The following is a 27,862-nucleotide window of genomic DNA, read 5'->3' as shown; positions in this document are numbered from 1 at the left end:
GTTTATACTCTCCTCCTTGGCTTTGGGGTCCCCAGCCCCCATTGCTCTCCTAGCTCTCCAATCTTTCTTTCCACTTCTCCTGGAAGAAACTTTGCCTCTGTCTCCCCACAAATACAAACGCTTCTGAGGGTTGCATCCGCAGACTTCCCACTCCGTGTGTCCTGGGCCATACTGTTTTCTCCATATACCGAGAGTTCTCAATCCAACTGCACATTAGAATCATTTGAAAATTACCCATGCTGGGGTCCAGGATGGGCTATGTAACTTGGCGGACCCAATGCAAAATGAAAATATGGGGCCCCTTGTTTGATTTCGGAAAATTATTAGGAATGTAAGATGGTGACAGCAGAGACTGAAACCACGTGCAAGACTCTTCTGAAGCACCAGGCCCTGTGTGACTGAACAGATCCCCTAAACCCAATTAAATCAGTCCCTAGGATGGGATCCCAGGTATCATTAGTTTTTAAAGCTCCCAATGTGATGCTAATGTTAGTGCAGGGCCAGGAAACACTGGTTTATGCCAATAACTCCTAAATCTATTAATATATTACCAACCTAATCCTTCTTGTCCACGTATACAAAGTTATCTATCAGACATCTTCCCTTATACTCCAGAGGCTTCAACTTCAACATATCACATGTTGTTGTTTTTTTTCCCTGCTGCCATTCTGCAAATTGGTTTGCTCTCCTGCATCCCACAGCTGAGACACTGGCACTACCACCTAACCAGTCATTCAAGCCAGCAACCTGCGGGTCACTGAGCCCCTCAGCTTATCCTCAATGCCTGTATCCTACTGACCCAAGTCCTGTCAATTCCACCTCCTGGATAGTTACCTTCCAGCCCCTTCCTACCATTGCATAGCGCTATGACTTAGCACAGACCCTCACCTTCTTCCACCTCGGCTATCCCAATGCCCTCCTTGCAACACATCTTTCCGTCCCCATTACTTTCCAGATACTAATCTTCACAGCATTCACATTTTACAATGCCATCCATCTCCTAAAAACCTTTAGACATACAGAGCCTCCATGTGTTGGGGTCCTCCCATGTGGCATGCCTGTGATGGGGGATTTATTTTATCAGTGGTTTGTTGGTTCCCTATCAGTGGTTCCCTATCTAAACACCTTAACAAGGATTAGAGGTCCTTTCAGGATAATGGCTCCTGCCAAACTCCTAATTTGCAATACCTGCTGGTTCACTTAGTAAATTCTGACGTTTCTGGAACAGAATGTTCTACTTTACATCTCTGCACATCTAGCTTCCTGTTACAGGAATTCCCCTCCCACTCCCACTCCCTTTCCCTAAGACTCTTGTCTTTGTCCAGTGGCAGACTCTAATCCCCCGGGAGACCTGGCTCACACGTAACACTTCTTGCATGGTCTTCCAGGTATTGCAGGTTGTGTTATTCACTTCCTCTTCCAGACACTCACTCATTATGGTTTTCTGTCTCCAGGACTGTGGGCTGTGATCAACAATGCTGGGGTGCTTGGCTTTCCAGCTGATGGGGAGCTTCTTCCTATGACTGACTACAAACAATGCATGACCGTGAACTTCTTTGGAACTGTGGAGGTCACAAAGACATTTTTGCCTCTTCTTAGGAAATCCAAAGGGAGGCTGGTGAATGTCAGCAGCATGGGAGGTGAGTCAGCATTTTCACACGTGATCATGGGGTGCCCATCACAAGACATGGCTCATGGCATTCTTTGTGGGCTGAACAAAAACTCAGGGCATGCAAAGGCAGGGCTTGGTCAGGATTAGTCAAATTGTATATCCCCTGTTGACCTTAACGCAATAAAACCTTTCTCTTCTTTCAAAATCTTTCATGTACAATCTCTTACCTGCCTTCTAACTCATCCATTTGTTACTGGGGATTTAGGGTTCTTATATGTCTTTATAATGTGACTGCCAATACACAAGGTTGCCAGATTTGTACAGGAAATCTCACATTACAAATAATGGCAGCATTTCAGGCAACCTGTTTTCAACACTTCGTCAATTAAACACACTGTGTTCAGTTCCCTGTAAGCTGAGTAGGCAATACCTTCCCTCTGTTCGTGCCGTCAAACAAAAGCTGCCTGCTATTGTTAACCCGAAGATTATCCCCAGTGTTGAGCAGCCTCAACCCAGCTAGGTCAGGATGTGATGACACTGCATGGTTTGCCTCTCTCTGTTTCCAAGAACAAATAGTACACAACTTGAGTCAAGGGCTGAACAGTCTTGCCTTTTTATAAACAATGCCCATGGGTGTCATAGCACGCCCTCTTTTCTGGGACAGACATTTTTAAACTGGGGTTCCTCGGGCTCTTATTCAGTTTGGGGAAGATCCATTGACCTGACTTTTGGGTCACTGGGTCACTGCAGAGGTGACAGGGAAGCCAAAGGGGTGGGCTCTTGACTCTAGGATCCTGCCTTCAAATAGAGGAGTACCACTCTTTGCTGTTGGATCAATTAATTCTAAGTAAAATTTCTTAAAATAAAGGGTATGACTAGGCTGTTTTTGTTTGTTTTCTTGATTTTTGTGTTTTGTGCTTTTTTTTAAATAATGTGAATATCAGTTCTAGAATGATTTGGTCGGGGAAGGGGTTCTTCGTATTTCCTAGACTAATATTGTTGTCCATCACATTCCCTTTCCTGGCTTTAACTCAGTAACTTTCTTAAAACTAACTGCTATGTGTCTTTGACTAGAGTCTTGGTTGGCCTGAGGCATAAGCAAAGAAGAAGGTAGAGAGAGAGAGAGAGAGACAGAGAGAGAGAGTGAGAGAGAGAGAGTTGGGGGAGACGAAGTGTCCTTTAGGATGGTTAGGAGCAATGAGTATTATATTTTAGCTGTGTGAGAACCCTAAAGTAGTTCCAATTTCCTGCTACCTTGCCAAAGCAAATGAATCCTGAGAAAACACACGGCAATATTTTCCTAATCTTTGTTCTGAACTTAGCCTTTACAATTTTGGCCTGAATGGAAGCCTCACCTTTCTCATTTCCCTGGAATAGTCTGGTACTTCTGGGAAAGTCTCACAGATTCTCTGCCTCACTTATATAATAAATATTTACTGAAATAACAGAGTACTGCCTCCTCCTTGGCATATTGACAAGGAACTTTCTCTTGTTTTTCTCTGTTCTCAACTTTGAGCAACACCTTCGTGCATATGAGTTCACTTCAGTTATTGCCAAAATGTGGAGTATGTGCTGTATGCCCAGTGTCTGGCATGCGCCAGCAGCTCAGTTAATCAATGAAGAAATGCAAGTGTATGAACGAGTGAAAAATGGAAAATGGATTAATGAATGGGTAAGTGAAGAGCTTACAATACAAGGCCAGGTGCAGTGGCTCAAGGATGTAACTCCAGCACTTTGGAAGGCCAAGGCAGGAGGATTACTTGAGCCCAGGAGTTTGATACCAGCCTGGGCAACATAGTGAGACCTCGTCTGTACAAAAAAATAAAAAAATAAAAACAACGAACCAAGTATGGTGGCATGTGCCTGTAGTCCCAGCTACTCAGGAGGCTGAGGTGAATCAGTTGAGCCTGGGAGGTTAAGCTTGCAGTGAGCTGTGTTCATGCCACTGTACTCTAGCCTGGGTGACAGAGTGAGACCCTCTCTCAAAAAATAACTCACAATACAGAGCGTACCCTTCAACTTCACCTCTAAAGCTCTTTCCAAGCCAGAACTTCTTATTCTGTTGTCATGTATTTTCATTGAAAGGAAACTCTGAATGTTAAAATAAATAACACATCTCATTCTTTTAAAAATTATTCTTATTTTCATTTTTGAGAGGGAGTCTCACTCTGTCGCCCAGGCTGGAGTGCAGTGGCGCGATCTCAGTTCACTGCAAGCTCCGCCTGCCGGGTTCACGCCATTCTCCTGCCTCAGCCTCCCGAGTAGCTGGGACCACAGGCACCTGCCACCACGCCCAGCTAATTTTTTTGTATTTTTAGTAGGGACGGGGTTTCACCATGTTAGCCAGGATGATCTCGATCTCCTGACCTCGTGATCCGCCCGCCTCGGCCTCCCAAAGTTCTGGGCATATCTCACTCTTATTCTCACCCTCTGATTGTGCAAATTCATTACACCCAGCTATGTCCACCTATTTTCTTAAGATCATCACCAAGTTAACCTATCTGAAACAAAACTTGCTGTCAGCCCTCCAGAATGCCTAGCAATACAGCTAACTAGGGAGGCGAAAGATCTCTACAATGAAAACTACAAAACACTGCTCAAAGAAATTGGAGATGACACAAACAAATGGAAAAACATCTCATGTTCATGGATAAGAAGAATCAGTATAGTTAAAATGGCCACTCTGCCCGAACCAATTTATAGATTCAATGCTATTCCTATTAAACTACCATTGAGGTTCCTCACAGAACTAGAAAAAAAGATTTAAAAATTAATATGGAACCAAAAAAGAGCATGAATAGCCGAGGCACCACTAATCAAAAAGAAGAAAGCTGGAGGCATCACACTACCTGAATTCAAACCGTACTACAGGGCTACCTGTAAGCAAAACAGCATGGTCCTGTACAAAAGCAGATACAAAGATCAATGGAACAGAATAGAGAACCCAGAAATAAGACAATACACCTACAACTATCTGATCTTCGACAAACCTGACAAAAACAAGCAATGGGGGTAAGGATTCCCTATTCAATAAACGATGCTGGGGTAACTGGCTAGCCACATGCAGAACATTGTAACTGGACCCTGACTTCTTTCTGTCCTAGTCTTTTGAGTTTCAGAGCTTTGAGTCATCTTGGATTTATTTTTCCCCATGCCTCTCTCTTCTTTCTCCCACCCACTCACCAAGATGTACGAAGTTTTCCTTCATCACACCCAGCTTTGAATTTCATGTCCCAGAGAAACTCTAGAAATGAGTTTATTTGTAGGACTCAGAAACCACCCAAGGTACGTTATAAAGCTATTAAAACAGTAACAAGAAATCAGAAGAGATGGGAGGCATATGTACTCAACAGGGCAAGGAGTTTGTGTAAAGACAGAAGCAAAGCACTGTCAAGGTAGGAAAAAGATATTTCATGCAAATGGATACCAAAAAGATCAGGAGTAGCTATACTTATATCAGGCAAAATAGATTTCAAGACCAAAACCATAAAAAGAGACAAAGAAGGTCATTATATAGTCATAAAGGTGTTTATTCAGCATGAGGATATAACCATTGTAAATATACATGCACCCAACACCAGAGCACCCAGATGTATAAAGGAAATATTATTGGAACTAAACGGAGAGATAGATCTCAATACGTTAATAGCTGGAGACTTCAATACTCCACTTTCAGCTTTGGATAGATCATCCAGGCAGAAAATCAATAAAGAAACATCAAACTTAATCTGCACTATAGACCAAATGGACCTAATTGTTATTTACAGAACATTTCATCCAAAGGTTGCAGAATATGCATTCTTCTCCTGAGCACATGGATCGTTCTCAAGGGTAGACCATATGTTAGGCCACAAAACAAGTCTTAAAACATTTTAAAAAATGAAATAATATCAAGTATCTTCTCTGACCACAATGGACCAAAACTAGAATTAGAAAATAAGAGGAATTTTGGAAACTATACAAGCACATGGAAATTAAACAATATGTTCCTGAGTGACCAATAGGTCAATGAAAAAAACTAAGAAGAAAATTTAAAAATTTCTCAAATGATAAAGGAAATCAAACATACCAAAACCCATGGGATGTGGTGAAAGTAGTAGTACTAAGAGGGAAGCTGGTAGCTATAAGTGCCTACATTAAAAAAGTAGAAACACTTCAAGTACAAAACCCAGTAATGCGTCTCAAAAAACTAGAAAAGCAAGAGCAAACCAACCTCAAAACTAGTAGAAGAAAAGAAATCAAAAATATTAGAGCAGAAATAAATAAAATTGAAAGGAAGAAAACAATACAAAAGGTCAACAAAATGAAAAGTTGGTTTCTGGAAAAGATAAACAAAATTGACAAATTTTAATGAGACTAAGAACAAAAGAGACAAGACCCAATAAATGTCAGAGATGACAAAGGAGACACTACAACCAATACCACAGAAACTCAAAGGATCATTAGAGGCTACTATGAGTAACTAACTATATGCCAATAAATTGGAGAACCTAGAAGAGATGGATAAATTCTTACAGAGAGCCTACCAAGATTGAATCATGAAGGAATCCAAAACCTGAATGGATCAATAATAAGTAATGAGTTCAAAGCCATAGTAAAAAGTCTGCAAGCAAAGAAAAGGCTGGGGCCTCATGGCTTCACTACTGAATTTTACCAAACTTTTAGTTTTTCTTTTTCTTTTTCTTTTTATTTTATTATTGAAGAACTAATACTGATTCTACTCGAGTATTCTGAAAAATAGTGGTGGAGGGAATACTTCCAAACTCATCCTACAAGGCCTATATTGTTTTGATAGCAAAACCAGAAAATACATGTAAAAAAAAAAAAAAAGTAAGAAAACTATAGGCCAATATACCTCATGAACGTTGATGTAAAAATCCTTAACAAAATACTAGTAAACTGAATTCAACAGTGCATTAAAGATCATTTATCATGACTACGTGGGATGTATCCTACAGAAGCAGGGATGGTTCGACCTTTACACAAATCAATCAGTGCGATACATAATCTTAACAGAATGAAGGACAAAACCGTATGATCATTTCAACTGATGCTAAGAAAAGCATCTGATAAAATTCAATATCCCTTCATGATAAAAACCCTCAATAAAAAAAAAGCTGTGTATAGAAGGAACACATCTCAACATAGCAAAAGCCATATACAACAGACCTATAGCTAGTATCATGCTGAATGGGAACAAACTGAAATCCTTTCCTCTAAGATCTAGAACACGACAAGGATGCCCACTTTCACCATTGTTATTCCACATAATACTCGAAGTCCTGGCTAGTGCAAGCAGACAAAAGAAAGAAAGAAAGAGCATCCAACTTGGAAAGGAAGAAGTTGAATTATCCTTGTTTGCAGATGATATGGTCTTATATTTGGAAAAAACTAAAGACTCCACCAAAAACAATTAAAACTGATAAACAAATTCAGTCAAGTTGCAGGATACAAAATCCACATACAAAAATCAGTAGCATGTATTTCTTTTTATTTTAGACAGATTCTCGCCCTGTTGCAAGGCTGGAGTGCAGTGGCGAGATCTCGGCTCACTGCAGCCTCCAGCTCCTGGATTCAGGTGATTCTTCTGCCTCAGCCTCCCGAGTAGATGGGACTACAGGTGTGCACAACCATGCCCAGCTATTTTTTTCTTTTTTGTATTTTTAGTAGAGACAGGGTTTCATAATGTTGGCCAGGATGGTCTTGATCTCTTGACTTTGTGATCCACCCACCTCAGCCTCCCAAAGGGCTGGGATTACAGGCGTGAGTATGCCAATGGCAGACAATCAGAAAGAGAAGTCAGGAAAGTAATCTCATTTACAATAGCTACAAACAAAATGAAATACCTGGGAATTAACCTAACCAGAGAAGTGAAAGACTTCTACAATGAAAATTATATAATATTGATGAAAGAAACTGAAGAGGACACAAAAATTGAAAGATATTCCATGTCCATAGGTTGGAAAAATAAAAATTGTTCAAATGTCCATACTATTCAAAGAAATCTATAGATTCAAGGCAATCCATATCCAAATACCAATGACATTCTTCACAGAAATAGAAAAAGAAATCCTGAAATTTATATGGAACCACAAAAGACTGAGAAGAGCCAAAGACATCCTGAGCAGAAAGAACAAAACTGGAGGAATCACATTACCTGACTTCAGATTATACTACAGATCTGTAGTAACCAAAACAGCATGGTACTGGCATGAAAACAGACATATAGACCAATGGAACAGGATAGAGAACCCAGAAATAAATCTACACATCTATGGTGCACTCATTTTCAACAAATGCAATAACATATACCAGGCAAAGGACAGTCTATTCAATAAATGGTGCTGAGAAAACTCGGCCAGGTGCTGTGGCTCATGCCTGTAATCCCAGCACATAGGGAGGTCAGGTGGATTGCTTGAAGCCAGGAGTTCAAAACCAGCCTGGGCAACATGGCAAAACTCTGTCTTTACAAAAATTACAAAAAATTAGCCAGGCATGGTGGCATGTGCCTGTAGTCCCGGCTACTTGGGAGGCTGAGGTGGGTGGATCACTTGAGCTCAGGGAGATAGAGGCTGCAGCGAACTGTGATCACACCATTGCACTCCAGCCTGGGTGACAGAGTGAGACACTGTTTCAGAAAAAAGAAAGGAAGAAAGACAGAAAGAAGAAAGAAGAAAGAAAGAAAGAAAGAGAGGAAAAAAAGAAAAGAAAAGAAAGAAAAACAAACTGAATATCCATATGCAGAAGAATGAAAATAGATCCCTGTCTCTCACCATATAAAAATATCAAATCAAAATGGATTCGATACTTAAATCTAAGACCTCAGACAATGAAACTATTGTACTATAAGAAAACATTAGGGAAACTCTCCAGGACATTGGAATTGGCAAAGATTTCTTGAGTAACACCCAACAAGCACAGGCAAATGAGATCACACCAAGTTAAAAAGCTTCTTCACAGCAAAGGATACAATCAACAAAGTGAAGAGACAGCCCACAGAGTGGGAGAAAATATCTGCAAACTAGCCATTTTACAAGGACTTAATAGCCAGAAACTATAAGGAGCTCAAACGACTCTACAGGAAAAAATCAAATAATCTCATTTAAAATGTACAAAAGATCTGAATAGGCATTTCTCAAAAATGACAAGACATACAAATAGCAAACAAGTATATGAAAAGGTGCTTAATATCATTGATCATCAGACAAATGCAAATCAAAACTACAATGAGATATGATCTCACCCCAGGTAAAATGGCTTTCATCCAAAAGTCAGGCAATAACAAACGCTGGTAAGGATGTGGAGAAAGAGAACCCTTGTACACTGTTGGTGGCGATGTAAATTAGCACAAATGCTATGGAGAATAGCTCTAAAAATAGAGCTGCCATATTATCCAGCAATTCCACTGCTAGATATGTACCCAAAAGAAGGGAAATCAGTATATCAAAGAGATATCTGCACTCCTATGTGTGTTGCAGCACAGTTCACTATAGCCAAGATTTGGAAGTAACCTAAGTGTCCATCAACAGATTAGTGGATAAAGAAAATGTGGTACATATACACACAATGGAGTACTATTCAGCCATATAAAAGAACGAGATATTGTCATTTGCAATAACATGGATGGAACTGGAAGTCGTTATGCTAAATGAAATAACATAGTGATTATAAAGACAAACTTCATATGTTCTCACTTATTTGTGGGAGCTAAAAGTTAAAACAATTGAACTCATGGAGATAGAGTAGAATGATGGTTACCAGAGGCTGGGAAGAGTAGTGGAGAGGACTAAGGAGGGGGCCGTAGGAATGGTTAATGGGTACAAAAAATAGTTAGAAAGAATGAATAAGATCTAGTATTTGATAGCACAACAGAGTGACAATAGTCAATAATAATTTAATTGTACATTTAAAAATAACATTAAAAATAAGTGGATTGTGTGCAACACAAAGGATAAATGCTTAAGGTGATGGAGACTCCATTTGCCCCAATGTGATTATTATGCATTGCATGCTTGTATCAAAACATCTCATGTAGCACATAAATATATACATCTACTATGTATCCACAAAATACTAAAAATTAAGAAAAAAAGAACAAAGCTCTGAAATGATTGATTTTCCTCTGTGTAAGTTTGCTAGGGCTACCACAAGAAAATACCACAGACAAGGTGTCTTAAAAAAACAGAAATTTCTTTTCTCACAGTTCTGGAGGCTGGAAGTCCAAGACCAAGGTGTCGGCAGGGTTGGTTGCTCCTGAGCTCTCTCTCCTCGGCTTTCAGATGACCACCTTTTTGCTGTGCCCTCACATGGTCATCTCTCTGTCTGTTGCACCCCTGGTATCTCTTCCTCTTCTTATAAGAATGGCAGTCATACTGAATTAGGGCACCACTCTCATGATCCCATTTAACCATAATCATATTTTTAAAGGTTCTATCTTCAAATACAGTCACGTTCCAAGATACTGGAGGTTAGTACTGCCACATATAAACTTTTCTGGGTGGTTGGGGGAACAATTCAGTCCATAACACCGTAATTGATAAGGAATAGGGGAATTCAGCAGAGAACACAGTGAGGGACTCTCTAGCACTTACTGGACAGTTTTATGAAAAAATAGAAAAGATTTTGAGCTGGAAAAGAAAAAGCTAGAATGTAACACAAGGATTAGAAAAGTCAAAGTATGTGTAAAAGGCAATATATAACCAACAAATCCACACAAATTAACATCCAATGTGATGCTGACTTGTTGATATATCTTTGGCAAAATTAATGTAACAGTAACCTTGGAAACATGCTTATCTGGGAGTTCATTGCTGTTATTTTCATTTTGAAGCAAGGTGCATGGAGGGAGAGAGGCAGTCAGTCACTAATAAGGGCTCCAGAAGAATCACGTGGTTGCCCTGACCCACCAGATTGTCTTGAGTCTCGCACCTCTGTCACCTTCTGAGTGACAAGAATTTTGGTGGCATAGATTTATCATGGAACTTTGCACCAGCCAGGAAAAACTGAGCTGGAATTGATGACTCTGTTCCAGTTATTCATTGCTGCAGAGTAAATAACCCTGAAGAAACTATCTCAGGCTGCTGTGAGTAGGCAGCTGCTCTGGGAGGGAGAATAATGGGTCCCCAGAGACATACACGTCCCAGTATCTGCAACCTGTGACCCTGTTACCTCACGTGCAAATGGTACTGTGCACACGTGATTGAGTGAAGGATCTTGAGATGAGGAGGTTATCCTGGATATTCTGGATGAATCTGATGCAATCACAAGGGTCCTTATAAGAAAGAGCCATGAGGGTCAGAGTCAGAGAGAAACTGGAAGATGGTACCTAGCTGGCTCTGAAGATAGAGGAAGGGGCCAGAAACCAAGGAATGCAGGTGGCTTCTAGAAGCTGGAAAAGTCAGGGGAACTAGCTCTCCCCTAGAGCCTCCAGAAGGAGCATGACCCTGCTGACTCCTTGATTTTATCATAAGATAATACATTTGTAATGTTTAAGCCACTAGATTTGTAGTAATTTGTTATAGCAGCTGTGGGAAAATAATGTGTCTGGTTTAACCTTCTCTGATTTATAACAAATCACATGCACCTAATTACCGATTCCAAACATTTTTCTTCTTTCTCCTCAAATTTAAACTTCATTCCTCCCAATCTTATGTAATTCAGGTCTCCATGAACACTTTCTCCTCATTCTTTACACCATGTTGAAGGAACGCTTAGCACTTTATTGCATTCCAAAAAGGCAGCGCCAATCAAACAGGTTTTACTAGAGATTCCATATATCACAAAGCACCACTTAACGCAAATTCCCTTTAGATTCTAGTTGTTGTTGTTGTTTTTGTTTTGTTTTGTTTTTCCTCCTTCCGATGGTCTTCAGTTGCCAGCCACCTCACTTGTGGTTACTTCCCCCTCCCTGTCCATCCTGGCTCCCAAATCTCTTTGGTTCCTTTCCTCATCTTTCCCTCTCCTTCCTTCCTCCATAACCAGCACGTTCATATCACATCCACGTACTCTTAGCTACTCAATAAGCTAAACACTTCCTTTGGATCTGCCCTCCTTGGAAGGCAAGAGGTGTGCAGAATAGAAGAAAAAATTATTTCAAATCGTGTTTGCTGTTTATTTGTCTGCTCTATTCCCTTCCTCTCTGAAACTCTCACAAGCAAACTGAAGCTATCCCGCATGAACTTCTCTAACTGCTCCTCTCTCCTTCTGTTGTCACTCATTCTCCTCTTCAGCCTTTCCTCCTTCCTCCTCCCCACTAACTCCTTCTCTCTCCCTGGGCCTTTCATTGTACCCCAGGCTATGCTCTAAGGATGATTCCTCCCCAGGCTCTCAATCCTTTTCTCTTTGAGCTGGACTGGGAGCCAGGACGGTGGGGCTCTCCTCTTCACTTCCTGGTTGGGTGACACTGCTGGAAAACCCGAGGTCCTATCGCCTCTCTAAGCTCCACTTTTGTCCCCATAAAGTGGAGGCAATAAGAGCGGACAAATAAGCAGAGGAAATATGACCACATAGGAGGATTCTGAGGCTTAAGTAAAATAATTATCATAAAGTTCTTAGCATAGCTGCTTATGCATAGTAAGTCTTCCCTGAAGGTTATGAGTTATTATTATTTTTATTAATGGACACTGCCCCACACTTCTTTATTTTTAAAATTAATTTTAATTTTAATTTTAAGTTCTAGGGTACATGTATGTTCCATTGCAGCACTATTCACAATAGCAAAGACATGGAATCAACCCAATTGCCCATCGATGATAGATTAGATAAAGAAAATGTGGTACATATACAGCATGGAATACTACACAGGCATAAAAAGAATGAGATCATATCCTTTGCAGGGACACAGATGGAGCTGGAAGCCATTATCCTTAGCAACCTAACGCAGCCACAGAAAAGCAAATACCACATGTCCTCACTTGTAAGTGCAAGCTGAACAATGAGAGCTTTTTTCGCCTTTTCCCCTGAGCTCCTTCAAAAGCTAGGTGACTTGCAGCCTCTACTTCTTGACAACCTCATTAGCCCATTAAAGTTTGGCTCCTTTGTTTTCCATTAAAGACTGCTCAGTTCCCTGTGCCCACTGGCCACTTCTTATCCACCTTGCTGTCTCTATCAGGCAGAATTTCCACACCCTCTCCTGACCTTCTACCTGCTTGTCCAGCCTCAGTGAGAAGTTCCATGTGCCTCTCATTTGGGCAGAGGCGGCCAGAGTTGGAACGTACACACTGCTTAAAAGGATGTTTGTCTGAAAGTTCAAACTCCAAAAATGTCCTCCTCAATAGGTTTCTTTGCAGCTTTTTGAATATGCATATGAATATAACCACATTTTAAAAATCCATTCATCAGTTGATGGACATTTAGGTTCATTCCAATTTTTGGTTATTATGAATAATGCTTCTCTGAATATTTTTTGTACAAGCTTTTGTGTGGACACTATAAATTTTATGTAAGGGTTAGCTATTATTTCTATCACTTTCTGTGTCCTTGGGAAAGTCACTTAAACTCTCTACACTTTAGTGTTTTCATTTTTTAAAATGAGGTTCCTGAGGATAATACTAGAATCTACCTCCTATGACTGTTGTGACTATTAAATACATTTAGAGCTGATGTTAAAATACTCAGAACAGTGCTTGGCATATAGTAGACACCTAATAAATATTAAGAGTTATTATGAAGGATCCATTACATTTCAGGCATTTGTTGAATGCTCTCAGGTATATGACCCCAATAACCTACGTAAAGTTGCTATCCTCATTTTGCAGTTATAAGAACCAAGGTTAGAAGGGTTCAGTGACTGGCCTGTAAGCTAGAACTTGAACTTGAACTTAAGTTTCATGTTCTGACTCACCAAGCCACCTCCTTCCCTGGTGACTCGCTGTAACCATACGTTACCACCACATCAAACACAAGGTCAAAGGGTCTCAGATGCTCTTCCCAGTGGTACCTTATTGACCATTTTTTGCTTTCTGCTAGCTCCACTGTTAGATGCTTGTTCCAGCCTAACTCCTATTCTTGTGTGGAAATAAAGTCAACATAACTCATGTCTTCTAAATACACTCCTATGGGTGGGAATTTCCAGGAGTGGGATGGGTAGGAACATTACTTCTTTAAGTTCTTCTCTAAGAAATGCAATCTAGAGTCAACCACGTCCTTCCCTCAGGTGTCCTTCCCTCCTACATCTTCCATCCCTAAAGAAAGGAACACGAAAGGGAAGAAGTAAGAGACATCACGTAGGAATACAGGTAAGAATCTTCTAGGATGCCAAGCAAGCAGAATGAAGACAGACTTCCCGGGTTTTAATCCTGTCTCTACCAATGACAACTGTGTGACCTTGGGAACACTTCTGAACCTCTAAGTTGCAGCCTCCTCATTTTAAGATGAGGTTAATAGTAATTGCTTCTTCTGGGGGCCATGGAGACATGAGATGAAATAACACATGTTTAAGCATCAGCCTTGTGCTTGGCATGCAGTGAATGGTCCAGTAGCATTAGCGACCCAAAAACCATCCAATCATGAGGATCTGGGGCAGCAGCTGACAGTCTGTGCGCTTGTAGCTTCTTAATCTGCCAACTGCTTGTATCACCGCCTCTGACTGTGACACTGAATTACCCTTCATCGTCTGCCCCGTCACTTACTAGCTCCTGAGGAGATGACCCCAACAGTTAACTCCTTCCAGATTTGACCATGTCTACTACAGGAGGAGACTTTTCCCCATTGTAATAACATGTTGATTATCCCTCCCACACAAATAGCATAGCTCTTTAACCCCAATCCTAGCAAGGCAGTTGGATAAATATTTAACCAAGGATCAGAGGCATGGGAGGCAACTCTGATGGTACAAAGGGCAGTTGGAAAATCTTTCTGTTTCAGAGGCCTAAAAGTGTCAGTTTTCCTCTTCAGAAATGTTTGCATAAACACTTGTGTGCAATTGCATGCTATGCTTGAAAACAAGCCCTTCTAAAATGACCTAGGCCTCAGAGATTTTGTGTCATTGTGGCTTAAATCTTGCTCTTCGGTTACTAGCTGGGTTACCTGGGTCAGGTCGCCTTACTTGTCTGTCTCTATCTTCAAATGAGGGTCATGTAGCACCTGAGTCCGGGGCAATATTTCTCAACCTTGGCACTATTGGCATTTTGGTGGGGATAATTCTTTCTGTAAGGACACTGTCCTGGGGTGTTTAACAGCATATGTGTCCTTGACTCATTAGATAATAGTAGCACCCACCCCTAATTGTGACACATCTTCAGATATTTCCCATGATCTTTGGGGTGCAAAATCACCCCCAATTGAAAACCTCTGATCTTGGCTGCAGATTTAAATGCACCATGGGTTTTGAGTGCTTAGCACAGTTACTGGTATATAGGAAGTACCTGAATAAAAGGGACCTCTCAACAGAGAGATAGTAATCATAGCTGTCTGCCACATCAAACTGTTCTTTTTATTATTACTATTATTTTTTTTTTTACCTAGAATCAGAGGAAGTGGGAAACAACTCTAATTGTACAAAGGGCAGTTGGAAAATTGTTCTGTTTGAGGCCCAAAACCTTTTTCGGGCCAGTTTTCCTCCAGAAATCGCAGAGTAAACACCTGTGTATAATTGCATGCTATGCTTGAATAAGAAGAGTTGAAAATAAACCCCTCTAAAACAGGTCTCCCCTTGTTGCCCAGGTTGGAGTGCAGTGGCACAATTGTAGCTTTCTATAACCTTGAGCTCTTGGGCTCAAGTGATCCTCCCACTTCAGGCTCCTGAGTAGCTGGTAATACAGGCACATGCCATCACATCTGCTTATTTACTTTTGCCATGGGGTCTCACTTTGTTGCCTAGGACAGTCTTGAACTCCTGGCTTCAAACAATCCTCTTATCTTGGCCTCCCAATGTATTGGGATCATAGACATGAGCTACTGAGCCCATCCCAAGCTGTTTAAAATACATCAGAATTACTTTATACCAAAGCCAGCAATCTTAGAGATTCTCACAAGTCTACAAATTAAAGGATCTAGTAGAGTTCACAGTTTCAGCCTAGAGTTCTGTCTCAATCCAGACTGTGGGATCATTCCTGGACTTTTCCTTGCTGAGCCAGCTGCCTTAAAAGAATCATTTGGCAAGTCATTCAGCCAGTCCCTCAGCTTCTCAGTGGCAAGACGGGAAGCCAAGGCTGAGATTTTCTTCCCTGACACTCTGCAGGGCGCTTGAGGGATAAGGGGGAAGGTGGGTAGAGCAAGACTGAGTGAACCTCCTCATGCTGGGTTGTGTGAGAGATTTACATGCCTATAGTCAATTCATTCTAACATCCACAAAATGCAGATATTAATTAATTTTCTAGATCAAGCACTCTGTAACCCAAGTCTGTATAACTGGTAAGTGATAAAGTCAGGATTTGAACCAGGGTCTGTTTAACTCCAAGTACTATGTGCTTTCTACTTTTCCAGGCTGTTAAGCAAGAACATGTCAGACAAGCAGGGGCATAAAAAAAAAAGCCCTAACTCTGGTCTGTTTAAATGGTAATTAGGAAGTGTTGGCAATTTAGTGCTATCTCTTACTCCATTGCTGCTCAACGCGGACATATGTGGGCATCACTTGGAGATCTTACTGAAAGGCAGAATCTGACTGGGTTGGTGTGGGTGGAGCCTAAGATTCTGCATGTCTATAACTAGTTCCTGAGTGATGTTGGTGGTACTAATCCCCGGAAAACATTTTCAAGCTTTAGCTACATCAGAATCACCGGAGGGCTTCTAAATACACAAGTGCTGGAAATCAAAACCTCAATAAGATAACATACCCCCTAAGATGGCTGTAATGAAAAACCACCATAATATAACACACACCCTAAGATGGCTATAATAATAAAAAAAAAAACACAGAAAAAACACATGTTGGTGAGAATGTGGAGAAATTGGAACCCTTTTATACTACTGGTAGAAACATAAAATGGTTCAGTGGATGTGGAAAACATTTGGCAGTTCCTCAGTAAGTTAAACTTAGAATTACTGTGTGACCTAGCAATTCTACTCCTAGATGTATATGTAAGAGATAGAAAACAGGTGTTCACACCAAAACTCGTACGTAGATGGGTATAGCAACATTATTCACAATAGCCAAAGGTAGAAACAACTCAAGCATACATAAAGGGATCACTGGATAAATAAAATGTGGCATATCCATATAAAGGAATATTTTTCAGCTTTACAAAGAGTGAAGTACTGATACACGCTACAACATGAATGAACCTTGAAAACATGGTGCTAAGTACACATATGGTGGGGAGAGGGTCTCCACAACTCTTTTGTAAGCTTCAGAATGCTAACTTCAAGTCCCTTATTTTTAGTCCGCTGTCAACAATATATCACAGTGTAAAGGAAAGAAAATGACCACCAGAATAACCAACAAAGTGAATGCTGAATTTATTCCCTTGCAAGATAAGGGAACACAGCCCAGGGAACAAATTGACCAAACAGTTCACAGAGGCATTCAGAGGAATACGACTTAGAAGAGAGGGGATGATTTTTCATGCCTATGCTAAGTAAGGATAGAAAGTGTGCAGTCTAGGTCTAGGAAGAGTGGAAAGAGTCCATAGTTCTGTACATTGTTGGTTAAGGCAGGTCTTGTTGTTGACTACGTATGTTAGTCTGCTCAGACTGCCACAATAAAATATCACAAATCGTGTGGCCTAAACAACATAAATTAATTTTCTCACAGTTATGCAGTTAGAAGTCCCAGACCAACATGCCAGCATCGTTGGTTTTCTGGTGAGGGCTCTTTTCCTGGTTTACAGACAACTACCTTCTTGCTGTGTCCTCACATAGCCCTTCCTTGGTGCATGTTCAAGGAGAGAGTGTGAAGCGTCTGGTATCTCTTCCTGTAAGGACACTAATTCTGTTGGATCAGGGGCCTCATCTTTCTGATCTCATTTAACTTTACTTTTTTAGAGTCCTCATTTCCAAATACAGCTATCCTGAGGATTAGGGCTTTGAGACAGAAATTTTTGGGACACAAACATGAAGTCCATAATAAGGCGTGTTCTCTTAAGTTACCTAATATTAGGTTATTCAAAGGGTCTGAGTAATGCAAGAGGAATAAGTTACATAGATCTGCTATACAACATTGTGCCAATAGTTAACAATGCTGCATTGCACACTTAAAAAATCTGTTTAAAAAGTAGAATTCATATTAAGTGTTTTTACCTTGATAAAATTGAAAGTTAAATTAAAAAATTAGAGGCTCTAACTGGACAGACAATGAAGGGGTACGTAAGGTTAAAAAGCCTTGAGACACAGTGGCTCTTAACCAGCAAACTTGGACACCTATATTTATCTCATCTTACGTCATCTCAAACATTAATGACAAGATTGGGTCTATGAGGTTGAAACATACAATACTGCCATTTCATAGGTAAGACATGGTCTAATATTGGCAGTTCTTGCAGGGTTCAAATTAATGCAAAAGACAAATGAGTCTTAAATGTTTGATTCAAAGCATGCTTTTTGTTTAGATTGTCAATGTGGTATATGATCTACTCTCAACAAACTTCATATGTCATGTCTTAGTCTGTTTTGTGTTGCTATGACAGAATACTGCAGACTGGGTAATTTATAATGAAAAGAAATCGATTGGCTCTTGGTTCTAGAGGCTGGAAAGTCCAAGATCAACGGGGTGGCATCTTGTGAGGGTCTTCTTGCTGTGTTGTTCTACAGCAGAAGGTGGAAGGGCAAGAGAAAGTGAGAAAGAGAAAGAGAGTGAAAGGGGACCAAACTCCCCTTTTTGTGATGAACCCACTCTCAAGATAATGGCATTACTCCATTCACCCCATCCTCAAGGTCTAATCACCTCTTGGTACACCCCACCTCCTAACACTGTTGAATTGGGGATTAAGTTTCAATATAAGCTTTTGGAGGGACACATTCAAACCATAGCACTTATCCATAAGGCAGTGCCTTATCACGAAAGCTCATGTGCACAAATATGTGACAAAACCCTAATGTTCAAGATTTAATATTCAAAAGATTACTTGAATAGGTATTAACGGCAGATTCTGATTCAGTGGGTCCAGGGTGGCTCTTAGTAAGCTACATAATAAACAACGGCCGCTGGAGATTCTGAAGCAAGTGCACCTATTACTCTAAGAAACCATGAACATATGGAGCCTTTTGGGCTATTGAGATATTATTTTGAAAAGCCTGAGTAGCACTAATAGTAGGAAGCCCTTATATGGAGCTTACTTTGTGCCAGGCACTATTCTAATATATTATTAATTTAACTTTTACAACGATCCTATGACGCATGTACTATCATTATTAATTTACAGATAAAAAGGCAGAGACCATATATAAAGTGACTATCTTGATAACAGGTGGCTAATCAGTGGTAGAGCTAGGATTTGAATGCAGTCAGTGTTGGCTCCGCTGCTAACCTGTTTGTCTTCTATGTGACCAACCTTCATCATCTATAAAGGTCATGGAGAAGTGAGAACTCTGGCTAACTTCACGAACTGTGTGGGATTGCCACAAAGCCCACACTGTGACTTTGAACAAGTTGCTGAAACTTCTTTGGCCTCTCTTACTAGTAATAGAAAGGAGTTGGATTTCAAACACTAAGATTTCATGGAACTATAAATCACTTACATAAAAATCCACTGGCCATCTGTGGCAAGATTAACCAGTTTAATGAGAGCCTGCTTGATGTCAGACATTGCGTTAAAATTATATCAGTTAAGCCTTGGGATCTTTTGTTTTAAGTGACAGGGCCAAACCCCAAGTTAGCTTAAACCAAACATGGAAGAGGAATTTACTAGCTCTTGAATTGTCTGAGAGACAACAAATTACTAGCTCACCAATTGTCTGAGAGAAAGAATAAATAAGCTCACTGGTGTCTCTTCTTAAAAGGGCACTAATCCTGCTCATCATGAGGGCTCCACGCTCAGGACTTAATTACCTTCCAAAGGCCCCTTCTCCAAATACCGTCACACTAGGGGTTAGGGCTTCGAAATATGAATTTTGACGGGGGTGGGCACAATGTTCATAGCACCCCCACCCTTCAGGTAACCACTGATCTGTTTCACTAGAGATTAATTTTCATTTGTTGAACTTTACATGAAGGGAATTACACCAAATGGTACAAATCCTTTTCTGTTTTGCTCTCTCACTGCCCATAATTGTTTTGAGACATCCATGTTGTTACATGTATCAAGTTCATTCCCTTTTATGGCTGAGTTGTGTTCCATCATATGCTGGACCACAGTTTGCTTATCCATTCACTCAGTGGATGCTTCTTTGACTTGGGAAATCTTTGCCAAGACGGGGAGCCCTGTTATGGGTCAAGTCTTCCTATGAGACTTCATGAGGCACTGTGAGCCCTCACTGTCTTTGCTCCTTCGTAACGTCAGTGTCTTCCTGCTGAAGACCACCAGGAATGCACCTCAATTCATATTCTAGGGCTGCTGTCACAAATCCCCACAAATGGAGTGGCTTAAAACATCAGAAATTTATTCTTTCTTAATTTTGGAGGCCAGATGTCTAAACCAAGTGTTAGCAGGGCTGTGCTCCTTCTTGAGGCTCTGGGAAAGAATCTATCCTTGCCTCTTTCAGCTACTGGTGGCCCTAGGTATGCCTTGGCTTGGGCGACATAACTCCAATCTCTGCTTCCATCTTCATGTGGCCTTCCCCCTTGTGCCTTCTCTTTTTCTGTCTCTGATAAGGACACCCATCATTAATTAGATTTGGGCCCATCCTAATCCAGGATGGTCTTTCCTAGAGATCCTTGCCTCAGTGACATCTGCAGAGACTCTTATTCCAAGTAGATCACTCCCTTTCTTGGCTTCCTTTGATCTTCCCTTCCATTACTTCCTTACAGCTGGTCCAGTGACAAACTCATTTTAAGGCTCAATCTCACCAGCTTCTAAGGTAAATATGATTTAGGTGGGATACAGACTATCTGCTCTAGCCCTAGAATAAGTCCTTTCTCACATTCTCTTACAGAGATGCCCCACCATTCCCCAGGATGTATGTTATTCCTTGTTGCAACAAGTATTGAGCCCAATCTGTTTGATTATAGGTGCTGTAGTGGGTTGAATAGTGGACCCTCCTCCCCACAAAAGGATATGTTTACCAGGAACCTCAGAAGATATGTTGGTCAGGCTAGATCAGGGCCTGGTCAGTAGGTGCTCTTCATCTTACCTAAATTACATTTTTTTTTTTGAGACAGAGTTTCACTCTTTTGCAAGGCTGGAGTGCAGTGGCGTGATCCCAGCTCACTGCAACCTCTGCCCCCTGGGGTCCGAGCGATACTTATGCCTCAGCCTCCTGAGTAGCTGGGATTACAGGCATGCGCCACCAAGCCTGACTAATTTTTGTGTTTTTAGTAGAGACGGAGCTTCACCATGTTGGCCTGGTTGGTCTCAAACTCCTGACCTCAGGTGATCTACCCAACTCGGCTTCCCACAGTGTTGGGATTAGAGGCGTGAGCCACCGTGGCCAGCCCTAAATTACATTTTGCTTAGGAGTTGGACAAGATTGAGCCTTCAACTTGGTTTGTCATCATACCAGCTGCAATAGGGTAGCCAAGGAAGGCAGAAGCAAATGAAACCATACTGTGGGAATGAACAAGAACATTGCTCACCTGGGCAGAGGGGGCCTTGTCTGCCTTTGTTCCCCCAAGTCACTGATACCAGTTCCTGCATACAGTAGATGCTGATTAAATATTTATTGGATGAACAAATGAACATGTCTAACTTTACTTCTTTTTATCTCATTATTCCCACAGGAGGGGCCCCAATGGCAAAGATAGCATCTTATGGCGCATCAAAGGCAGCTGTGACCATGTTCTCATCAGTTATGAGAATAGAGCTTTCCAAGTGGGGAATTAAAGTTGTTTCCATCCAACCTGGAGGCTTCCGAACAAGTAGGTTTCTGAGCCCAAGAACCTGTGATGTTCATCCTGGAACGAACCCCGAAGGTCCTCTTGGTCTGACAGAGCACACATTGAACCCCTCAGTGTTGTCAAAGATGAGCACAGCCAGACATCAGTTAAAGTGGTGAAAACAGGTTTGATTCAGTAACTGCTGACAGTAGGGGGAAGAGCTAAGCTCCATGCTGATTTGTGCAAAGGCGTTTTAAACATTTTAAAAGGAGAAAGAGGGAGAGGGGAAAGCGGGTCTCAGTAAGTCAGATTACTGAAAAAGTACAATGGTCCATCAGTGTCCATGCAGAGGGGCCAGCTGTGTCTGCCAGCTGGCAATTAAAGAAGTCCAGATTCTGTCTTCCCACAGACACAGAGAAACAGAGGTCTGATTCTTCTTGATGATTCAATTCCAAAGGAATGGCTCTCAGATCCTGGAGAGAAATGCTTCTGCATTGCAAGAGCTATATATTTACAATTTAAAGTCCTTTTTTAGTAAGTATTTCAGGAAAGGGAAGTCAGGGACCTCTCAGGGATGTGTTGGCTAGAACAAATAGTAAAATTTTCTGGCAAGGTTGAGCCTTCTTAGGCAGGCATTTTAGGGAGGGGCTGGTGTCATCCAAGGGACAGGGCCTTATGCTACTAGAAACTGTGCTGGAGTTTGGTTAAGTCTCTTAGTGCAGGGGGTTGGGACGGGGTTGTTATGCGTCCAGAGTTCTCCAGCTCTCAGTGTCCACCCAGCAGGGCTTGGGTTGCGTGGGCCTCTTCTAAGTGCCAGGCTCTCCATGTATCGCTTCACCCCTGCTTCCTTTCACAAAGGAATTGCGTTGGCTCATAAGGCATCAACAAGCAGAGGCCACACTGGGTTAGAACCCTGGTGCCCTGGTGCCTGCTCTGAGTGGGACCTTTCTAGGACACACACTCTCTCCCTTGATGGTAGAGTTGTATTTGGTCTGTGGGAACGCAGCTCAAAAACGGTCCCTAACTGACTGTCACCAATTTTGATAATTTTCATTGCCCCACCCAATCCTGTTTAACAATATATAATCCATTAGTTTCATACCAGGTTTCTTTATTTAGCTTGAGAGCTTATTTTCATCTAAAAGTTTGAGCAGATACTCAGAGTAACATTTATTAGTCTTTTGTTGCCATTGGCCAAGAAGGTTTCCTTCCCCAGCTTCTTTATATTTCAGAAACAATATTTTTTCCTTCCCTCTGAAGAATATGACCCACCTCCCCTCCACCCCAAGAGGATATGGCCATTCTCTCCACTCCCCTCCCTGCATATCTGAACTCTGGGAAGAGGCAACCTACCCCAAGGCTCAGTCCTCAGTTCTGGGCCATCAAACATTTAATCGATGATTCAAGTGAAGATATAAAAAGTATGCCTAATAAAAGACCACAGACTGGGAGGTATTGCTAAACGCACTAAAGAACAAACCCTAAAGTTTTGAATGTTATCCCAAATGCAAAAGATAAAATCTATACAGAAACATTGAAATTTTGGCTTGAAACACTTGATAGCTGAGAACCTCCTAAGGTTGCGGAGGGGGTACAAGACTCAGAGAAAGGGACAGAGACCCAGAGAAAAGGATATGGGTCACCACGATGACAGGCACGACCAGGGTGATAGAAATGCAGAGAAGATGAAGTCTTGACAGGGGTTTCCAACTTGAGGACTCCCTGGGTTGGGAGGAGAATTGAGGAGAGGAGATGGAGAAGAGACATGGGTCAGAGGTGAAATCAAATGTGCTGGTTGGACTGAGAGACTGGGACACAAAGAGAGGGAAGCTGGTTGAGAGCTGGTGGAAGAGGGAAATGGTGAATTTGATTTTGAATCTGGCAGGAGGATTGAGGGTTTGGTGACACAGCCCAAAGAGAATTCCAACACACAGATGTAAAATTCCATTTAGACGAGAGAGCAATCCTGCAGTTAGGTTATGATTTTGGAGATTCAGTATAATTGCTATGCATAATAGTTCTGGAGAGCTGTTCTTACCCACTTACCATACATTCTTTACTGATGTTGATCTTATTTTTTAAAATCGAGAAATATATAAACAGAAAAAAGCATTATACGCACATGGTTCAACAAATTATCATAAACACTCTTGTACTTAACACCCAGATCAAAAAATAAAACATTACCAACACCCAGGAGCCCCTATATGCTCCTCTACCATCACAGCCCCTTCCAACCTCCCAATAGGTAATCACCTCTTACTTTTTGCAATGATCATTTATTTGCTTTTCTTTGTAGAGTTATATCCAGCCCAATTAATAGCATTTGACTTTAAATGCTTTTGCACTTTGAATGGAATCAATATGTATGTATCCTTTTGCGTCTGGCTTCTTTCACTCAACATTGTGATTTGACGATTTATCTGCACTGTGTGTAGCTGTAGTCCACTCATTTCATTGCTGTGTAGTATTCTGTGAATATGCCATGATTTTCTACTGTTGATGGGATATTTGAGTCTCTTCTAGTTTGAACAAGTATGAACAATGCAGCTATGAACTTTCTGGTACATGTACTTTGGTTTTTGTGTGCTGGAATTTTCCTGTGACACACGCTCCAGAGTAAAATTGTTACCTAATAGGGCTCCTGATCCAGATCCCAAGAGAGGGTTTTCGGATCTTGTGTGAGAAAGAATTTGGCGTGAGGCCATAGAGTAAAGTGAAGCTAGTTTATTAAGAAAGTAAAGGAATAAAAGAATGCCTACTTCTCAGGCAGAGCAGCAGCATGGACTGCTTCACTGAGTATACTTATAGTTATTTCTTGATTGTATTCTAGTCAAGGGGTGGATTATTCATGAGTTTTCTGGGAAAGTGGGAGGGATGGCCCGGAACTGTGGGTTCCTTCCCCTTTTAGACCATACAGAGTAACTTCTGGACATTGCCATGGCATTTATAAACTGTCATGGTGCTGGTGGGAGTGTCTTTTAGCATGCTAATGCATTATAAGTAGCATATAACGAGCCGTGAGGATGACCAGAGGTCTCTGTTGTTGCCATCTTGGTTTTGGTGGGTTTTGGCTGGCTGCCTTACCACATCCTGTTTTATCAGCAGAGTTATTATGACTTGTATCTTGTGATACCAATCCTGCCAACCTCCTATCTAATCCTGTGATTAAGAATGCCTAACCTCCAGGGAATGCAGCCCAGCAGCTCTCATTCTCATTTTACCCAGCCCCTATTCAAGACGGAGTTACTCTGGTTCAAATGCCTCTGAAAGAATAACTACATCATAGAGTTTTCCTGTCTTCCGCTTCACTGAATCATACCAACCTGTTTTCTAAAATACTGCTCCAATTTATACCTCCACCCTTCCTATGTATACTCCAATCACCACAACTCTGAGGAGCAGGTATCATTGACATTATTCTCCAGGTGATGGTGCTGAGCTGGGGTGGATAACATGCCCTAGGGTGCGGATCTGGTACCCCACGTACACCTTGATGGTGAAAAATTTGAGATCAGATCCTGAGATACAGTGCCTGGGTTCTTCCTTTTATATCAGGCTGCCCCCAGTTTAAAGCTATTTGATGAGGTCTCTGAAGGCAAGAAGCCCAAGAGCAGAAGGCCGAGAACTCATGTTTGGAGAATGACACTTCATACTTATATTTTTTTGAAGGTGGGGGCAAGAAAAGGAGTCTTTAGGGACACAGACAAGGAGCTTCTGAGGACATTCTAAGAGACATTCTAGATTTTTCTGGTGCCCTGAAATAAAGATAGCTAAATCATACTGCATGCTAGATTAGCAGATTTTAAGTGCTTTAGGTGCATTATCTCCCTTAATCCTCACCTGTGAAGTAGGCATGATAATAGCCCCATCTTGCAGTGAGAAAATGGAGGCTCAGAGAACTTAAGGAAGTTCCAAAGCTGTAGAGCTGATAGGAGGCAGAGATGGGATTCTGATACAGGTCATATCAATAACTTCATTGTGTGCAGCACCCAAGTGGCATGGGATGGATGGGTAGGGAGAGTTTGTCAAAAGAGGGAGATGATGATGGACTGATGGCAAAAGGCTGATGGCTTTGTCACTCACAAAGACAGCTTTGGGGACTCTGGATAGGATACCCACAAGAGTGGCCAGAAGTTCCATGAGGTGTTTAAAGAAGAAGGAGGTGGAAAGGAAAAGGAACCCCCAGCCTACGAAGACAGGGAGAGGGGAGAGGTAGAAGCAGGAATAGTAGCTCACGAAAACATGTTTTTCAGGACCTAGAAGCCTCTAGAGTAATTGCCACGATAATCATTTCTTTAAGCACGGTGTGTGCCTTCCTGAAAAGAAAAGAGCAACTGAAACTCCGTTTGCATTTCCATGAGTATAATTGGATTTCACTGGCCTACAATTCCAAGTGAGCACCCTCCTTCTCCGCAGCCCTGATATCCAGGAGTCACCCAAGCTAGCAAGGGCTCATCCCCACAGCTATCTGAACAACCGAGCACTTTGCAGGAGGGAGCGTGGGAGACTGCAAGCTTTTTGGAAAGTAATCTGGCAGTAGCTATTAAAATTCAAAATTAATGTGCCTTTGACCAGGCTGTACTTTGAGGACCCTTGCCTACAGAAATAAAGCCAAAGTACAAACGAATAGGTTGTGAAAGTCTATTTACTGTGGCAGTGCTTGCAATGCTGAAACTTATAGGAACAACTGGAAGGTCATTGGATAGGGAAGTGGTTGGCTGAAAGCTGTTCAATGGGAAATTCTGTTGCTCTGGTTTAATCTATAGCCATTGACAAGAAGGCAGGTCTGTGATTTACTACTAAGCCAAAACAAATTCATGGAAAATATAAATACTATAGTATGATCCTTTTTGTTTTTGTTATTTCCCGGTAAAAAAATTTAAACCAAATTCTTCTATGTGTATGTATGTTTGTATGAACAAGGAAGGAATGTAGAAGGGCACGTAAAACTGTTAATTACCTTAGAGGAGATTAATTTTAAAAATACGCACATCTCCTTATTATTCACTTTATACAATGAGGAGGCAGAGCTGCTACATTTTAAAGTAAATAAATTATTTAATTTTATATAATAAGCAGGTATTGTCTTTATTTTTAAAATATATTTATACTTAATTGTATGTAATTTGTATATTAAAATTTAAATATATCTGAATTATATTAAAATTATATTTCTTATATTTTTAAAAACATAAATGAAAAGTGTATCTATTAAGTAGATTAAATATTTAAAATCCTGTATTTATTTATTTATTTATTTATTTATTTATTTATTTATTTATTGAGATGGAGTCTCATTCTCTCACCCAGGCTGGAGTGCAGTGGTGCAATCTCAGCTCACTGTAACCTCTGCCTCCTGGGTTCAAGCAGTTCTCCCTGCTTCAGCCTCCCAAGTAGCTGGGATTCCAGGCACCCACCACCATGCCCAGCTAATTTTTGTATTTTTTAGTAGAGACAGGGTTTCACCATGTTGGCTAGGCTGGTCTTGAACTCCTGACCTCAGGTAATCCACCTACCTGGGCCTCCCAAAGTGCTAGGATTGCAGGCATGAGCCACTGTGCCCAGCCTAAAATCCTATAATTAATTGGCAGGCATTACTTCTATATCTTAAAAAATTATATGTGTGTATGCTTATATGAGTGTATATACACTATATTATATACAGTATATATTATATTGTAGACATTACATGATATATTATATATGTAATAGTCACCAAAAGATGAGTGTTTGTGGCAGCAGCATTTGTAAAGGCCCAGTTGAAAATAAGCACAGTGCCCATCACAGTATAGTGGATAAATAACTCATGGTATTTTTATGCAACGGAATACTACGCTGAAAGGAGAATCAACACACAGTGCATGGAAGAATGTCACAAATATACTGTTGAATAAAGAAGCTGATGCTAAACAATGAGTGCTATTCATATGATTCTATTTATATAAATGTTCAAAACCAGCCAAGATGAATCTGTCCTATTAATCAGGAAAATGGTTACTGAAAAGTGGGCTGAAAGGAGAGATTTTCAAGGCTGGTCCTATTCTGTTTTTTTTTCTTTTTTCTTTTATTCCCCTTTTACTTTTCTTAAAATTGGAGTGTAGCTCTGTTGTCCAGGCTAGAGTGCAGTGAGGCAGTCATATAACAGCTCACTGCATCCTCCAACTCATAGGCTCGAGGGGTCCTCCTGCTTCAGTCTCCCGAATAGCTGGGACTAGAGATAAGCACCATTGTGCCAAGCTAAATTTCTGTGTATGTGTCTATGTCTGTGTGTGTGTGTGTGTGTGTGTGTGTGTGTATACACACATATATATATTTTAGAGATGGGATCTCGCTATGTTGCCCAGGCTGATCTTGAACTCCTAGGCTCAAGCGATTCCCCTTCCTGGGCCTCCCAAAGTGCC

At 41.1% G+C, this 27,862-nt stretch overlaps 1 protein-coding gene across 1 annotated transcript in view; it reads left to right on the top strand.

The window, feature by feature from the left end:
• Positions 1–27,862, top strand: part of HSD17B2 (hydroxysteroid 17-beta dehydrogenase 2) — a 62,838-nt gene that overhangs the window by 34,033 nt on the left and 943 nt on the right. The window contains exons 3-4 of the mRNA XM_032156334.2: positions 1,455–1,640; positions 21,363–21,500. Of these exons, the coding sequence (XP_032012225.1) occupies positions 1,455–1,640; positions 21,363–21,500 (324 nt within the window). The remainder of the gene's footprint in view (positions 1–1,454; positions 1,641–21,362; positions 21,501–27,862) is intronic.

Source organism: Hylobates moloch, unplaced genomic scaffold (assembly GCF_009828535.3).
Source record: "Hylobates moloch isolate HMO894 unplaced genomic scaffold, HMol_V3 SCAFFOLD_6, whole genome shotgun sequence".
Taxonomy (NCBI): Eukaryota; Metazoa; Chordata; class Mammalia; order Primates; family Hylobatidae; genus Hylobates; species Hylobates moloch.
Note: the sequence above shows the minus strand (reverse complement) of the source record. Positions and strands in the feature narration are given on the sequence as shown.